Source organism: Piliocolobus tephrosceles, chromosome 2 (assembly GCF_002776525.5).
Source record: "Piliocolobus tephrosceles isolate RC106 chromosome 2, ASM277652v3, whole genome shotgun sequence".
In the NCBI taxonomy this organism is placed as follows: Eukaryota; Metazoa; Chordata; class Mammalia; order Primates; family Cercopithecidae; genus Piliocolobus; species Piliocolobus tephrosceles.
Window position 1 is genome coordinate 157194614 of NC_045435.1, and position 18184 is coordinate 157212797.

Sequence of the window (18184 nt, forward strand, 5' to 3'; positions counted from 1 at the left end):
CCGGCTCTGCTGTTTTATAGCTATGTGACTCCTGGTCTCCCCCCGCCGAGCTGTCCTCTGGGGTCAGGGCCCTCTGTGGAAGTTCACAATGCATTGGTAAGTGAACACTAAAGGCAACCAGAGGTTTCTGCAGAGAAAGTACTGCGAAATGTTGGGCAGGAAGCAAGTTCCGTTCCCTGTGGACCCTGGAGCAAGGGCCCACAGGTTATCTGAACAGTATTCATTCTTTCAACGGACATGTACTATGCCTCCCACAGGCTAGACACTGTTCTGTGAACTGGGGATTTTGTTGTGAACAAAATAGGCAAGAATCTGAAAACGGTGACCCCATTTTAATAAGGGGGAAACCCAGCGATAAACAAAATTGATTAGTAAATACCAACCCGTGCTAGACAGTTAAGAGCTCTGCAGGACAGGCACTGGTGCGTCCCTGGAGTTGCTATAAACAGGGTAGGCAGGGTGCTCTTGTCACAGAGAAGATGAAAGAAGGCTTATTTGATTATTTAAAGCGCATTCGGTCCTGGGTGGGATGTAAGGGCATGAGGCCTCCACAGCTCCTTCGCTGGGCCCCCTAGGTGGGGACAGAGTGAGCTGGGCGGGCCGCTGCGGTTCTCCGAGAGCACCACGAGGGGGAGCCCGGACCCCTCCTAGCGCCTTCCGAGCCCTCCCGCACAGCCTCGCAAGCAAAAGTTTTTCTTAAACTAACAATGCCAGTGTAAGGAGGTGCTCGCGCCTGATTGGCCGGGGGAATTTTGCAGGTTTGATTCCTTGATTGGACAGGAGGTGTTAGGGGTGGGGAGAGAGCTGATGGTGGGGGATCCCGCTCCCTCCCGCGTCAGTCTGGCCGGCTCCGTCCTCCCGTAGGCTCCGCTGTAGCTCGCAATGTGACACCAGGACGCACTCGCTCTCGCGCGCTCTCCTAGGCTCGTTCTCCCTCGCCCTCTCTCACACACGCACGCACACACCCACCTCTCCCATAAACACACACACACACATGCACACCCACACCCACGCGCGCCCGCACCGCCCCACGCGCGCACACTCCTGCCCACGCCCACGCAGCGCTCCGGGAAGTCAGGTCCCGGCGAGAGCGCGAAAGGATACCGAAAAGCCACCCGCGGGGAGCGCAGCGGCGCCCCGGGACGTGGCGCTCTTCCGGCGCTGCTTCCTCAGCTCGGGCTCGGCCTGGGGGCCGCCGGCCAGCGATGGCCCTGGATTGTCTGCTACTGCTCCTCCTGGCATCCGCAGTGGCCGCGATGGAAGGTAACGTACCCTCCACGGAGCAAGTTGGCTGCTGGTACCTGCCGCCTCAGGACTGCTGTGCTCCGCGGCTCGCGGGGTTTCTCTAACTGCTTTGCAGTGCCGGACCCGAGGGCAAGGAGCTGTGGGAGCCTCGGCCGCTGCCGAGCGCGGGGCTTGGGCGGCACCCACCGGCGCGCCCCCGGCTGGCTCTTAGCGCCCGAAACTGACTCGCTGAGTCTCCCGGTTTCCTCGCCCCGGCACTCCCTGGCAGCCTCGGTCTCCCGCAGCCCCCGCTCGGAGAGCGCGGAGCCCGCTGCATTGCGGTGCATGCTCCTTAGCTCTGGGCAGAGCCAAAGCTAGGCGTTGGGGAGAAAGGGGTGCCTCTGGCCATCCGGCTCCTGGAGTACTGGCGCCCGTCTGCTCCCAGGCACGGATGCGCTTCTGAGCAGCCGCGCGCCACCTCCCTTTACCCAGCTCGCGGCCCACGGGCTCGTGGACTCTGCTCGGCGTGCAAGCACTGCGCTCGGGGGCCAGAGAAGCTCTGCCCTGGTACCCCGCAAGTGGCCGCCGAAGGAGAGGGGTCGAGTTCATTGGCCGTACCCTTGGGGACCAGTCTGGAGGTCCGGGCGCCTGCGGGAATGCACGTTTCCAGGGTCAGTCGGGGAGAGGTGGACAGCCTTTTTGCCTCTTGAGCCTTGGAACAGGAGTGGGCTGGGGTGAGTGGTCGGTCCTACCTAAAGTCTCCCAGCCTCTCCACCATGCCGGAGAGGAGGCTTGGCGGCCGGGAGTCGTCGGGCAGCCTCACTCTCTGCTAGCTCAGACTTGGCGATGCCTCCGGCTGGTGGCTGGAAAGCGCGCTCCAAAGACACCGTGCCCGGCGCAGCAGGGAGCCTGGGCGCTCGGTAGCGCTCGCGAATCCCTGTGGGAAATCCCGGCCCAGCTCCCCGCCTCCCGCCCCTTCCCCCGCCCCCATTCTTCGCAGCCTAGCAGCGGCCGCGGCAGTCTCCTGGGAACACAGCTCCATGGGAGAGCGGAGTTGGAGTTGTCGGGAGAAAACCAACTCTAGGGGTGATGCGCTGCCGCAGTCCGGCTAGCAGTCCCACTTCCCAGTGTCCTGCGCCGGGTGGAACTCCCCTGGGGGACTCCAAACCGGGGAGACGCAGCTCCTGGCGCCCGCATAGCGTTCCTATCTGGGAGCTCGCTCCGCTTGTTACCCATTCCTCGCAAAACTATGACCGGTTGCCCAGTGTAAACTCCCCCAAACACGATGGTTTGGTGCCCTCCGCCAAAGCGCTGCCCTTCTGGAAGTGAAGCTGGAGGGGCATTCCGGGCCCTGAGGCGCGGCTAAGATTCCCTACCCTTTTGGCAAAGACCACCACATCCCACGTTTGTTCTGGTGGCGGCGTGGGGGTGCGGCGATTAATGCCTAGAAAGCTCTCGCTTGCTTTTCCGAAGGTGGCTTTTTGTTTGCCCTCCGTCTCCTGCTGCCCTCAGGGACTGCTGGGCTTTGTAGGAAGGGGAGCAAGGAGGGGTTTGCTTTTGGAACGTGCAGGAGGAGACTGGAGCCGTGTGGAGCGCCGTCAACACACTGGCGCAGGGATGCCTGGGTTTGACTTATTGAGAGACACGTGTGGGAGCAGTTGAAATTGGAAATTCAAGGGGATATATACCCCCAAATCGGGCAGGAAAGCCCGGTGAGCGCATTTGCGAGGGCAATTCCAGACTGGACTTACAGCGTTGGGGCGGCGTCATGCCGGTCCGAGGCTGGGTCCGGCCCGCTGCTCTTTGCGTCCCCAGAGGTTCAGTGCCCGGGTCTCTGAGAGGCGATGGGTGCCCACTTTGGGGAGCGTGCTGTCGGCATTGGGTTCCTGTGCATGCAAGCGAAGTAGTTTGGAGAGCAAACGTATAGAAACACAGCAGGCATCAGGACGTGGTCAGTTTCCTCCGTGCCCCTCTTGGCTAGCCAGAGATCCCTGTGTGCTTGCCGGAAGCTGCCCGCGGGTGCCATTGTGTCGGATCCCAACCAGGTATGCAGGGCCCTGACTCCCAGGCCTTCCGGAGCCACTTACCCCTGGTGCTGTGGCTTCTCTTACTGCAGCCGGGAAACTTTGCCAGTGGCCTGACAGGAAGGAGCCTGACTCTGTGGGCTGAAAATCTCTCCAGCAAGGGTTAAAAGAAACGCCACATTCAGCAGAATATTAAAGCAGCCCCCTGGTCCCTACTCAGTACGCAGGGATATTACGAACCATTCACTCCCTCCTCTCCTAGAATGAACACAGGCAGGCTCATTTTCTACTCTCTACACACGGAGCCGCCTTCCCGCCTGCCTGGCTGGGCTGGGGCCAGCGTTATTTGGTTCGTGATGAGTGAGGAATAGTGATTAGAAAGTGGATCAATGAGCTGCCTACGGACAGCAGATCCTTCCCAAACTCGGCTGTGGTCAGGGGGCGCCTCTCCCTGCTGATTTCAGACACTCATGTGTCTGTCTGCTTTCTCCTGGGGTCTGCGGTGGAATTTCAGTGAGGTCTTGGCACCCAGGGCAAATTGCTCTGAGGTCTGGCGGGTCCTCAGCCCAGGCCAGGGCAGGGACAAAGGGACAGTGACAATCATGGGCCAAGTGAGGAGATGTGGCCAGAGGAAGGCAGGGCCTTAAGACACCCCCTGCCTGGGTGGAAGGAAGGAGGGCAGGGTCTGGTTGTTTCTTGGCCAGAGGGGCAGAGGAGGGGAGGGGAGGGGGCTCAAATTCCCATCATCAGGCAGGAGGACTGTTGGTTTAGGGTGTAGGAAACGCAGACTGAAAGAAAGCTCCTCTTCCCTCCTTTCCCCCCACACTCCCGCATTTCCAGCCAGTTCTGCTTTGTGAGGCGGGAGATGCCACTACAGGGAAAAGGTTCGCTGGGGCTAAGTCCGTCTTCAGAAAGGAGTAAGGCAGGCTGTGCTGGCAAGAATGCTGACATCCTTCTGCCTTCTGGACACAAAGCTAGGCCTCTTTGCTTAGCGTCCTGACAAACAACTGCCTCTTCAAGCCCACTGGTGCCTTTTCCCACCTGCTCTGAGAGCTTGTTGAGAATGGGCTGCTGGTGTCTGTGAAGTTAAGGCAACGGCTTGCATTCTCTGAGCTGCCCCTTGTCTTGTGCCCTTTGGGATAGGATCTGGAAACATGGGCTTCTCTGGAGGCTCTGCCACAGCAGCAGAGGACACCCACCTTCAGAGAGAGGCATCCCTGGACTAAGCACATTGGCCGACCTGGGAGGTGGCAACCTGGAATTGCTAACTGCCGGAAGCAGTCTCCCAGTCCCACTCCCTGTGTCCAGGGAGTACCCATGCGCCTGCGGAAGGCCTCAGAGCGCAGCACACTGACTGATGGGAATACTCCCAGGAGACCTGCAGCACACTGACTGATGGGAATACTCCCAGGAGACCTGCTCTTTTGTGTAGCCTAGAGTGAAGTCCTGGCCCTGGCACCCTTGGATGTCCGCATGTATTTGGGTAGTAGATTTCTCAAGGTTTGACAAGTAGTGGGTTCCCAGTAGGCATTGTTGATGCATGAGTGCACGACTAAATCACTGTGCCCCTTTGTGGCATGCCCCAGTGTGAAATGCTAGGGCACTGAATTTCACTGCACACATTTTGGACACAGTTACATTTCCATTACCTGTTTGTGGTGGAAAACCCCAAACTAAGCCCACGTGTCTTCAACAGGACACAAGGCTAGGCAGTGATTGGCTGTTTCTGCGTTTTCTGTTAGTATTTGTTTGCTGTGTGTGCATCTGTTTTGGGTGTCCATGAACGTGCTTGAGCCTGTAAGCATTAGCAGGCACCAAAGATTTTAAAAAATGTCTGAGAAAGAAAAGTAAATTTGAGAAAATTCCATGTATTAGCTGATTTTATTTTCTGTGCAACGTGGAATGATCACCATTACTCAGTGTTTGTGGAGCTGCCTCCTCAAGCCACACATGGAATGCTGGCGAGGGAGGGCAATGCAGCTCTGGGAAATGGCTTGGGAAAAGTCTTGGCAATGTAAACAACTGCAGAGGCCCAGACTCAGTCCCAGCTCAAACCTTCTGCGTTGGTGGAAGCCAGCAGCTTGTGATGCTCCCGAGCATGGGGAGGGCCTCTAGGTCACACGGTGTCCGGCTCCAGTCCCTTCTGCATGCTGTTGACTTGTGCAACCCAGATCCAGATCTCAGAGCCCTTACTTTGTTTACTTACAAGAATGGGTACCGATGATCAAGATGTGCTTTAAGAAAAGCCCATGAGGCAGAGGCATGGTGTGGCTCTCATTTAATTTTACCCATTGAGAAGTAATCTTTGATAAAGCAAATAGGACCAAAGAAGAAGGGCGATGCTAGGGGACACAGGACAGCACCCTGACCCCCTCCTCTGGATCTAGCATGTGTACTTCCTATTTAGTAGAAACTACATGTTCTTTAGTTGCTTGAATAAATTTTGTGATCTCGGGGCAATGAAAGGAATATATGGGTCAGGAGGGAGGTCTGGCCATGAGGATAGAGATGGAATCAGCATGGGTGGTGACAGATAGCAGGATCATGAAGCCAGAGTACTCCACCTGCCTTTTCATCTCCCAGCTCTGTTGCTTGGAAAAATTACCCAGTCCCCCTGGCCACAGTGTCTTTCTGTGTTGAGTGGGTCATGACACCCGCTTATTCTAACCATAGGGGTAGGGACAAGTAATAACCAATATAAGGACACACTCTGTACAAGATTGAAAAGAAAGTAAGATGCTATTAAAATAAAAAAAAGTCTATTACTAAATTTAAAATAATATATAGTTAATCTTTAAATGTTCTTAGTATCACTAAGGCTTAGATGCATAGTGCTTTTCTAGCATGGGCAAAAGGTAGAGGCAATTTTGGAAGCCCAAAGAGGGGAATACCAGCTCAAGTAGTGTTTCTCAGATTTCAGGTAGTGTGTTACCTGGGCAGTTTGCTACAGACTTCCGGGTCCTAACCCTAAAAGCTCAGCAGGTTTGGATGGATCCTAAAAATCAGCATTTTAAGTGGGCTTTCCTGAAGATCCTGATGTATGTGCTTCCTGGAAACACTGCCAAGGGGAATGTTTCTAAACCAGGTTGCAGTCGGAAGTCCTGGTAGGTCTTGCCCAACTCGGCACTTGCTGAATCAGAATGGCCTGGGGATCTGCATTTTACCGAAGGGCCCCAATGATTCACATGCAGACAGCCTGGCACCAGTGTATTTGGAAACTGCTAATGAGATCTAATTCACTTAATCCTTACAAAACCTATCAGGTGGGTATTATTATAATCAACTCCTCTCACATTTTTCAGGTGAGAAGACTGAGTGAGTAGTTAAGTAATTTGATAAGGTCACACAGCTAGTAAGTGGCCAAGCCTGGATTTGAATCCAGGCAGTCAGGCTCTGTAGTCTATATTTTTAGTCACCTTACTCCACCACTTTTGAAGGCTTTGCATGAAGGAAGACTTATATCAGCTGGAATCCAGGGGTGGGAAGGGTTCTAGTGCTGACTCTGCCATTGGGCACTGGGGACTTCATTGGCTACTGGGGGCTTAGGTTTCCATGGTCATGCAAGAAGAGATGAGCAAAATGTTCAGACAATCTCAACACTTCAGATCAAGCTCCAGTTTCTATATAGCTCCCTCTCTGCACCTTACTCCTACCCCACTATTCCCACCCCTATTGCAGCCCTATACACTCTTAGATACAGGGCTGGAGACTTGTCCTGCAGCACACTTTCTAATAAGGACTGGTATATTTGTCCTCTTTCTGCCCTGACCAGCCCTCCCAAAGAAGAAATGATTGTCAGAGAAATGTCCCCAAAGAAGATAAACCTGGGACCCCATGTGTTCTGGGGGCAGTGGAGGGGGCACACCGAACCCTTACCTATCTTCCATTGACTGTCAAGAGCGTCTTCCTGCACCTGGATTCCAGGAGTCTGCATTCCTTGGAAGAGCTCTTTTTATGTCTCCCTCTTCTGCACTAGCCACTTAAGCAACTTGAATATTTCTGTCAGATTTCAATGTCTCCAAAGATGGTGGAGAAACAGAGCATTGGATGTCTGCCCTTCTGAGGAAATTACTGTAATAATAAAGTAATGCCTTGGGAAAGATTTCATATTTAAAAGCAAAATTTTGCATGAGAAATTCCTCAACTTCTGCAGATTCCATTTCAAGCTGTATCTGTAGGTGGGACCCTCGTGTCAGAGTGCTTAACTATGCTTGGGTGGGGGGCATTGAGGGGTGAGATCAGACCATCTGCTCCATCAGAGGTCCCTGATATCTGATGTATTAGAGCCACTTTGCCAGCTTTTGTTGACCATTCCCCTGGGGGTTAGAAAGTTGGTAACACACTTTCCAGGGAGGCCTGGAGGGCAATGGGTTGGTTCTTCTTTGTTGATGGAAAACCACTTTCTATCTGTCTTAAGGTACAGGAAGCAAACAAGTGCAGGGTTAGCTCTGTCCCTCCTTGTGCCTCGCTTTTCTTGTTGTTGAATAGACTGGAGGAAGGATCGTTATGGTAGAGAGAGTAGCAGGGACTTGGAGTGGATGCACACCCCGGGGTAGAAGCAGTTGTAGAAGCAGGGGCTGACAATTGTAGATAAAGTCCAATCTGAGGCATGGTGACCCTTTGGCAAATCATGGGTGGGGCATGGATCTTCGTAGCCTGTCAGGGGTTCTGTAGGAGGCAGCTCAGCATCTGATTTTCAGGTATCAGAGATAGGAAAGAGTGAGCTTAGCCAACATCACGAAGGCTAAGTGCCCTCCATGAGAAAGCCCTCCGTGGGGAAGACTGTACTCTAGGGACCTCCCACTGGCCAGCAGCAGGCCCAGGATTGTGCAGGTGGTGCAGACAGGATTGGGGTCATGGTCCCCACTGGTACCATGTAGCATTATCTGCCAGATGCCTCTCACTGTAACTGACTTGTATGTTTACTTCCAACTTTGAGAAGATTTCATTTCGACAGCCTAGCAAATGGTTCATTATGCTCTCAGTCTTCTAGGGCAGGAAAAGCATCTTATTCATCTGCTCACTCACTCTCCAGCAAGCATGGAGTGTTAGCTCTGTGGGAGGATGCCCAAAGCTAAAGATCAGGGGGCCCTTCACTACACTATAATGACCCTGCTGGTGATTCAGGTTTCAAGATGATCTACTTGTGAAAACAGGGAAAAGGTGATAAAGAAGGTCCTGTTTCCCACCCCCCATCACCAGTACAGATGTTTCTCCAGGTCAGGCGAAATCCCAGCACCTGCAGACAACACCACTAGCAGCTGCTTAAGGAGGGTGCTCATGGAAGGTTCCCCCAGAGTTCTCTGTAGCAGAACTGGGCCAATGTAGAAACACATAGTAGACTTTCTGAGAATTACCAGGACTCATTTCTGCCCACAGATTGCACCTGAGGCCCTGCGCCTCTCATCTCTCCCCTCCCACTTCCTGGTGGCAAGTGACAAAATGACCGATTTGAATTTAACCTCCTCGCTCTGCTTCTCCATTTCCCTGTGAAGGTGATAATGAACAGAGAAATGGGCAGAGGCAGGTGGTCAGAAAGGGAGGGGACAAGTGAGGGGAGCAGGGGCCCAAGGCTGTAGCTTGGCAGTAGCTTCTAAGGTCCCTGGGACTGATTACAGCGGCCGTGTAAGCCTGAGGGAGCCAGCAAGGGATCAGGCTTGTCTGCACAGTTTTGACATGTCAGAAGCAGGACTGGAGGTCAGTTTCAGGGAAGGGAAGAAACTTTCCAGGAGCCCTACAGGCTGACAATGCTGGATCCAGGATTAGATTATGCTCCCAACCACTCATTGAGCACTATCATGTGCTGGTCCCTTTATACGTATTGGTCCCCATACCCTTTGCATCTAAGCATTCTTTCTCCCGTTTTACAGATGAGGTAGCTGAGGCTTTGAGAAGTTAACTGGCTCAAGAGCGAAGTTTCAAACTAAAGTTTGCCGAACTCCCTGGGCCTCTGCCTCCCAGTTCAGTCACCTTTTCCATTTAACTTTGCTTATTTGTGAATTAAATCAGTGAGCATGTGTTAACCAGGAGGTGTCTATCCTTGTCCTGCCAGGTGCCATCAAAGGTACAGACAGTCCTGCTCTGGTGTCAATGCTCGGACCCTGTGGCGAGACTCTCTTCTCACTCTTTGGAGCTGTCCCACCTATTCCACAGCTGGAGGAAAACTTTTTCCTTCTCGGTTTGCATTTCCCTGTTGCACATTGCCTTTCCCATGTGCCCCTGCCAGTCAGACCCCCACTGTGGTCATTATTGGCTTTTTTTTTTTTTTCTTTTCTGCCTGTCTGTATTAGTCCATTTTTATGCTGTTGCTAAAGACATACCTGAGACTGGGAAGAAAAAGAGGTTTGATTGGACTTATGGCTCCACATGGCTGGGGAGGCCTCAGAATCACGGTGGGAGGCGAAAAGCATTTCTTATATGGCAGTTGTAAGAGAAAAATGAGCAAGAAGCAAAAGTGGAAACCCCTGATAAACGCATCAGATCTCATGAGACTTATTCATTAGCACGGGAAAGACGGGCCCCAATGATGCATTCAATTCCTTTGGCCTAGGTGCCTCCCACAACACATGGGAAATCTGGGAGATACAACGCAAGTTAAGATTTGGGTGGGGACACAGCTAAACCATATCAATGTCCATCTAGATATTGTCTTTGATAAGCTGTGTTGCTTAGATGGCTGCAGTTGGCATCTGTGCCTGAATCTTGGTGGGTGTGTGTTGGCGGGGGGAATCAGGGCACAGTACAGGTCTTCTGGTACTCCCTTCCATAGGCTCACCTTTCAGAGGAAGGACCAGCTGCTGCTGTTTGTCTTTGGGCACTTCTGCGACTTCTTCTTTGTGGACTCTGTCCTGCTTACCCTTGACCTGGGGCCATGTTGTTTCTTGAGCTCTGACTGCTTTTTTCCGTCTGGCCAGGTGCAGACTTACGACATTAGAGAAGGAAACTAGGATTTAGCATCAGCTTTGAGCATGGAAGAACATGTTGGGGGATGTTGAGGAGAGAAATCCCTCAGTATCCTAGTCCCACTGGACAGTGGCCAGTCTCCCTTGGAGCCGTGGCAGTGGAAAGGGCTGAGCAGGAGGATGAGGAATAATTGCAGGTGGCTTCATTGACGGTGGCAGCAGAGAGAATGCCTTATCTGTGAAAGGCAGCTGGGCCCTGCAGTTAATTGTTCTGTTGTTTTCCTCTTGGTATTTTTCCAGCACATCAACATAGGACCTTTACCCTTGGCTTTCTCATTGATGCTGCGGCTGGAGCCAGGAGGTGAGCTGGGGGTGGGGGATTGGGAAGGGGCCTCATTCCAGGTGGTTTCATGTGAATTCTTGCTCCTGAACTATCTGTGCAGGTTCCTCCAGGGCTGTCTGCTCCTGGGGGCCATTGTCACAGGACCAGAAAGTCCATCCGGGGACGCTCTCAGCTCCTTTGACAATGCCTCCAAATGGTCTGGGATGGTGGAATGCAGGCTGTAAACTAGATGGCAAGGAACAAAGTGTCAGTATCAGAAAATCCACCACATTTTGGACAGGTGCTCAGAGACCTGGGGCAGGCACTGGTCAGAACACACTTTGGGTGTTGGACGATAGTGTAGTATTTGGTTTAATCCCGGTCACACCACAGGTGTCAATCCGTTGCTGGCTCCCTAGCACCTTCAGGGCCAATCATCATAAGACCCTACATCACCTGGGTCCTCCTTGCCTCCTGCCCTCCTGCCCAGCAGCACCTCCTTTCCCAGCTCCACACAGGTACGTGTGTACACACACGTGTCCACAGGTGCACATGCTGCAGAGATGCACATGCCCTGGGCATCTCCTTCCCTTCACCCACACAGAGGCCATTCTGACTCATCTGCCCCATGTGCCTGTGAGTCTGCACCTGCTTGCTCTGCTTGTGTTGCAAGTCTTACTGTTCTTTTCTGGCTAACCCTAAATCATTCTTCAGAATTCACCACAGTGATCACTTCTTCCTGGAAGGCTTTCTCTCCTGCCCCACGCTGGATTGGGTTGCCCTCTGCGTGCCCCCACAGCCGCCTCTGCTTCCCTCTATAGGATCACATTCCACACTGGTCTCCAGTTGGTTGTTTATTTTGCTGGATACCCTACAGCTCAGTGAGCCTCTGAAGCATGGGTTCTATCCTGATTGTCATGGCATCCCCAGCACACAGCACCCCCAGCACATGGCACATAGGAGGTGTCAATAAGTGTGACATAATGAATAAATAACAAGAAGGAAAAGATCAACAAACACTTAAAAACCTGAGATCATGTCCTATGTAGTCATTTAAAACATATCTGCAATTTTTTTATACTCTTCCTATCAAAATGTGGAGCCTCATTCCTATCCCCCTTGAGTATGGGTTGGCCTTAGGACTCACTGTAATGAATGGAATATGGCAGAAGTATTTCTGCATAACTTTGGAGTGAAGTCATAGAAGACAACACAGTTTCCACCTAACTCTCTCTGTTTCTCTTGAAATACTTGCCCTTGTCACCCAGCTACCATATTGTCAGGAGAGCCAGGTAACATGAAGGGGTCATGTAGAATTTCTAGCGCCAGCTTCAGCTCAAGTCCCAACCCACAGCCAGCATGAGAGGCCAAGTGTGAATGAAAGAGTCTTCAGTTTGTTGCAACCCCATCTTTCCAGGCACCCTTGCTAACTCTGAGTAGGGAGAGACAAACTTTCCTCACAGAACACTGTCCAAACTGCAGATTCCAAACAAAATAAATGTAGTAATTGTGGAAAACCACTAAGTTTGGGGTTGGAACAATTAATAATTGAAATATTTTAGGAGAGGTAGGAGAACAATGATTTAGATAAACCTAGAAAGGGACTTACGGGAAGGGTGGGAAGGGGGTGGAGATATGATACCTCATTCATTCAACACTTAATAACAAATATTGTTAATCTCCTACTAAGTACCAGGCAGTATGCAAAAAACCAGAAATGTTACAGCCCTTGGGAGCATACATCCTATTGGGGGAACCGACAGACATGAAAAAGACAAATAATGTATATATAATTTCAGGAAAGAACTATAAAGGGAGTAAAAAAATGATGTGACTGAGAGTGATGGGTGCAGGCTTGGACAACTTAAAACAGGGGAAGGGAGGACCTCTTTGTGAATACTTGAAGTGCATTCTTAGCAAGTGGCTTAGGTTTTACTCTGCATGGGAGATAGATTTTGGGTTGATTACAAAATTCTTTTTAGTTAAACTGAACCAAGATGGAATAGGCTGCCTTGAGAGATGATGCATCCCCATCTCTGGGGTGTCCAAGTAAGGCCAGAGCCACTTCCAGACTTGAGAGCTCACATTTTACAGAGGCAAGTGGGGAGTGAGGGCAGAGAGACAGAACTCTCAGCACTGCCTAGGAGCCACCAGTGTCACAAGTACTCACTCAGAACACATTTATTGAGCATCTACATGAGAAGCATTGTACTTGGAATGGAAAACACCAAGATAAAGAAGACACAGACTTTCCTTCAGGGAGCTCACTGATGAGTAGACTGGTGGGGGAGACAGAGCCACACAGACTACAGGCTGTAATAGGGCATATGATAGACTCTGATGGATGTGGTATAGCGGTTACACATCAGCTGCTTGGAGAAACCAAATGAGAGGGTCAGACTTAGAGTGGGAAGGATTTGGGGAAGGAGTGTGTGTGTGTGCGTGTGCGTGTGTGTGTGTGTGTGTGTGTGTGTGTGAGAGAGAGAGACAGAGAGAGAGAGAGAGAGAAAAAAGTTTAGGACTTTGGTTATGATTATATCCAGGGCACCAGTGCTGTCTCAAGACTGACTCCCTGCTTTCATTCCTTAGTTCTGTGTCTACATCTGCCAAGGTCCTGGCAGAAAACAGCACTCTCACAGGGTTTACTGAAGAGGGTTTAATGAAGAGACTCTCTGCAGAGGTGTGAACAACATTAAGGGAACCAATAAGGATGGGGATGTACCCAGGGACTGACAATAGTGGGAAGCCGATACTCCCCAATGCTCTCAGGACCTCGCAAGAGCCACAGTATGAGAGAGGAGCTCCCTGACAGGAGTGAGACATAGAGGAATCCAGCTGCTGCCCAGATCATGCATGGAGGGTGAAGGAGGAGGGTTTGTGTTCCTTGAAACCTTTCTCCTCCTCTTAAACATCATCTCCTGCCGGCATCTCACATGATGAATTCAGCAAGAAGGCAGAGGGCATGAAAGTCTGGTTGATGCAGTTCATAGAGGTCAGGGGCATAGAAAATGGCAAAAAAAAAAAAAAAAAAAAAAGTAGAGAATGGGTCTGCAGGGATGAATGGAGACTAATCAGCACAGTCATTTATGTTGACTTCATCCTCAGACAGGCTTTCCCACGAGATGGTCATGTGGCTGCTGGCAGCATCAAACTCATATTCTCTTGAAACTTCAGCAGAAAGATGAATTCTCACTCCTTGTAGCTCTAGCAAACGCTGAAGAAGTTTTGCCTCCTGGGCTTCCCTTGGGTCCTGAGCCTCTCCATGAACCAAGCACCATTACCAGGGTAATTGAAATACACTCATTGGCCAGGCTTGGGTCATGTGTCTATGAAATTCTATAGCTGAGGGGGTAGGGCTAGCTCAGACCCATCAAGCTGCCTGGCCTGAGATGGGGGAGAACTGGTCACAAAACTGTCAGGGTGCTTGTCCAGGAGAAGCAAGAATGGGTGCTGGGAAGGCATTCTTGTGATTGATAGGCCACACCTATCAATCTTCCTGGGACAGCTAAATTATGCAACCAAGTAAGAGAGATGGTAGGTCCAATAAAGGAAAGTATATGGATTCTGGACAGAAGAAGGAGGTATCTGTGGCTGTGATGGTCCTGAAGATGAAAAGGCAGGGAAACAGAAAGTGATGGGAAAGTTAAAAACCCAGGAAGAGAGGGCTGGAGACAGCTGGACAAACAGGTTCTTTCTTGATGGAGTGTTCCCTATCTTCCTGAGCATCATGATCAAATTTAAAGTGATGAATAGGCCGATAGCAGTGGTGTTTGGTTAAAGGTAAAGTGATTTTTAGATTAGGGCGTCTCAACTAGACTGAAAGAGGAGGGTTCCTATTTAGGGGCAAGATGAGAAAAACGATGGGTGAAGAGCCGTAATTTCTCACTGTAATCTCCTGATTCCAATGTAGATACCAGAGCATCTGAATTTAACCACTGCATTTAAATTGGATATCCATTGGAGAGCAACAATGAAAGAAATGCATACTGATAGGTACAACGAGCTGGCTCATTTCCCTTCTTTTTCACTATTATCAATTATGGCCTAGTCTCACCTGGAATTTACATTTTGCATCAGTAGAATATTTGTTCACAGTTTTTGATGTACTTTTTCCGCTAGGTTTTAAGTCTTGTATAAGATGGTAGATCTTCAAAGTCATTTGCAGACTACCTTTTTCATACCTCAGATATCTCTTTCCCATTTGAGAGAGAGAGTGATCTAAAATGTACTTAGAGTTTATCAGAAGAAAGCTTCATTTGCCCTTCCAACTTCCCTGCTCTTGGCTCCAACTTTCTTCTACTCCTGGCTAAGCAGAAAAAGAACAGATTTAAAAAAAAAAAAAAAAAAAAAAAAACAGTAGCACAATGCTGCTGAGCTGCATGAAAACCCTTGGCTTTCTTTTCCCAATCAGGAGAAAGTAATTTTCCTTTCACTCACCTGACTAACTTGTTCAGAGCATCTCCTCCCCACCCTTTTCTGATATCTTGCTGCTAAGTATTTGCCAATTCATTTGCATTTCAATGGTTCCTTAGCAACTATCCTGCCCTCAGGATTAGGTACAAAGCTACTCCCTGACACAGACTGCCAGGGCTACATCGCCCTCTTTTATGGTGCCTGAGTTACCAAACCAAGCCCTGCCTAGACATGAAGCGCATTCACTAACAGCATCACACAAGTTCTGAATTATAATGCCATTACTCCCTGCTTTATCTGAGCATGCAGACTTCTGAGCAACCCTCACACTGAAATGCCCCAGATAATCCAATGGTTCCTGAAAGCTGCCCTCTGATATGTTTTCAGAAAGAGTCACAGATCTCAGCATTGGAAGAGAGTCCTGTCTTCACACAGGCAGCGAATTAGGTCCATTTAATGGATGTAGCAGCTGAGGTTCACTGAGGAGGAATGACTACCACAAGATCAGGCAGGCCATTAGAACATGCCAAGGAGTGATGAGAGCTCAGGGCACTGCTGCTTCCTAGTCCTTGCTCACATACTGCATCCTGCTAAGACAGACCCATTTGTGAACTATTGTGAGCTTTCAACATAAAGAAAGTTTTAACATAGGTATGTGACTCTGTTGATCTGAGGTCATAGGAAATAAATCTTCTCACCTAACCAAGCACAAGAGTAACTGACCAAGTGAGTATGCACATATGTATATCACCTGGTTTCTCTGGTTTTGGCAGTTAACATTCTTTCCATTCTTGGGCTTGAAGCATGGGTAGCACAGGAAGAGTGTGTGTGTGTGTATGTGTGTGTGTGTGTGTGTGTGTATGTGTGTATGTGTGTGTGTGTGTGTGTGTGTATGTGTGTATTTATGCAGATGATATAGAAAGACAGTGACTCTGGACCATTTAGCAAACTAGAATATTCTGCCCTGAGTAGGTGATGCTGCTTCTTTAACAGCACCAGGCCTCCACCACCAGGGCTCACTGGTATAGAACAGCCTGGCAAATGGAAGATGCTATTCAGGAAAGGACAATGAGAAGAACGCTCATTCTACAGGAGGACTGACCTTTGCAATTCCCACTTCACGTTGTTATTAAATATCTGGGAAAAGACTGAGAGAACAATTATAGTATCGTCATAATGTATCAGCGTACAAAGCAAGTGTTTCCAGGGAGGCTCTGGTTCAGCTGAGCTTGACAAAGCCAGGGAATCAGCTACAGCACTTAATTTCTTCTAATTTAGAAGTTGTCTTCATTACTTATACCAGTTGAAAACTCCAAATGTTTTGGGTGTAGTTCTCCCATCATGAACTCCAGATAGGAATGGAAAGATAAGATGTTGGGAGCAAAGGGTAGGAGTCCTTGGGTTTCTATGTGTCTCTCTGCCAGACTTGAGTGTGCCGTCCTAGTTGCAACCATCTCTCTCTATATATTTAGCCTAAGCTTCGCAGGGTACTGGTCCTCAGGGGTCCTCCTGAGCATTTGCTGAGTTGAGTTGTGTTAAAGGCTTTCATAGGAGGGAGAGTGAGCAACCGCTTTTCCCCAGAAGGGGAGTCCCATAAAGGACTGTGAGGGCTCGTGTGGCCCCTCCTCCTTTCCCACATTCCCAGCTGACCTCCTACTTCCCACCTAGACATGCCCACAACACCCTCTGCACAGGTTAGCCTCCCAGGTGGGAATTCCACCCTCAGGTCTGGGGGCTGGGGCTGTGGTGTCCAGGTTCGCACTATCACAAAGTTCTTGCAGTTAAACCAGCATTTCTCAACCTGATTCCTTATTCTCATAGTTGCTGCTACTAAGGAGGTATTTTTTTTTTTTTTTTTGGTCTTGCTCTGTCCCCAGGCTGGAGTGCAATGGAGCGATCTCAGCTCACTACAACCTCCGCCTCCCAGATTCAAGCAATCCTCCTGCTTCAGCCTCCCTAGTAGCTGGGATTACAGGCGAGCACCACCGTGGCTGGCTAATTTTTGTATTTTTGGTAGAGACAGGGTTTCACCATGTTGGCCAGGCCGGTCTTGAACTCCTGAGCTCAGGCAATCCACCTGCCTCTGCCTCCCAAAGTGTTGAGATTACAGGCATGAGCCAATGCGCCTGGCCTAAGGAGCCTTTTTAAGACACTTTTTTCCTGACCACCCCACACCTTGTGAATGTTAATAGCACAGATTTTGTGGACATCTGTTGATGTACTGAGGTCCTTTGGTGGGCCACAAACCGTTATAAGATCTAAGACTTTTTAATCTTCCTCCTTGCCAAGAATCAGTTTTCACCTTGCTGAGAATGCATGATCTAAACACAATAAGCCTGGCAGTGACTTAGTGGGCCCTCAGCTGAGTTAGAGCTCAACTCTGCACTATCTATTTTTTCCCAAATCAGTTTTACCCAGTATGGCCCTAAACAGTCAGAAAGGATGTCCACCTTAGCTGGTCCAGGAGGCTCCCTATTGAGAAAGTATTAGCCCTGCTGTTGGATCTCCTAGGGAGATCCAGGAGAACCCGGAGAAGGACTAGAGCACAGGAGTAACTCAGAAGCCTCAGGCAGGAGTGACTTGGCAGTAGGTGTGGAAGCATTTCAGGAATTTAACAAATATGGCTATGCCAGTGCCTGCTCGCTGAATGTCTGCCTTGACTTCAAGGGATGTGAAAATAGTTACTTGAGTTGGGGTCCATTTTTGGAAAAAATAAACTTTCTTGAAGCATAATTTACATATATTACAATTCCATGAGGGTTCACAAATGAGTGCGGTCGTGTAGCCACCCTGCACACCTGATACAGATCGTTCTCATCACCCTTGTGTCCCTTCCCTGTCATGTGCCTCACTTTACTGCTGATCCTTGGCAACCACTGATAGAATTTCTGGTTCCATTGTTTTGCTTTTCTAAAAGCTCGTAGAAAAGGAATCATAGAGCATGTACTCTTTATTTGTTTGGCTTCTTTCACTTAGCGTAAGTATTTGAGATTCATCCATTTTGTGGCGTGTTATACTTCCTTTCTATTGCTGAGTAGTATTCCGTTGCATAGATACATCCCAACTGGTTTATCCATTTCACAGTTGGTGGACATTTGCTTATAGTTTTTGGCCTTTATAATTAAAGCTACTGTGAATATTTGAGTACGTGTCTTTATGTGAACACAAAATGAAAAATAGGTGTTCATTTTGTTTGGGGAAATAACTGGATAATACGGTAAGTGTAAGTTTGATTTGTAAAAGACTGCTAGTCTGTCTTCAAAAGTGGCTGAAGCGTCTTGCATTTCCTCCAGCAGTGT

General features: G+C 49.7%; 1 protein-coding gene across 1 annotated transcript in view; it reads left to right on the forward strand.

Moving 5' to 3' along the window:
- Window positions 1-837: 837 nt before the first annotated feature.
- EPHB1 (EPH receptor B1) overlaps window positions 838-18184 on the forward strand; it is a 459890-nt gene continuing 442543 nt past the window's right edge. The window contains exon 1 of the mRNA XM_023187903.2: window positions 838-1263. Within this exon, the coding sequence (XP_023043671.1) occupies window positions 1206-1263 (58 nt within the window). The 5' untranslated portion in view covers window positions 838-1205. The remainder of the gene's footprint in view (window positions 1264-18184) is intronic.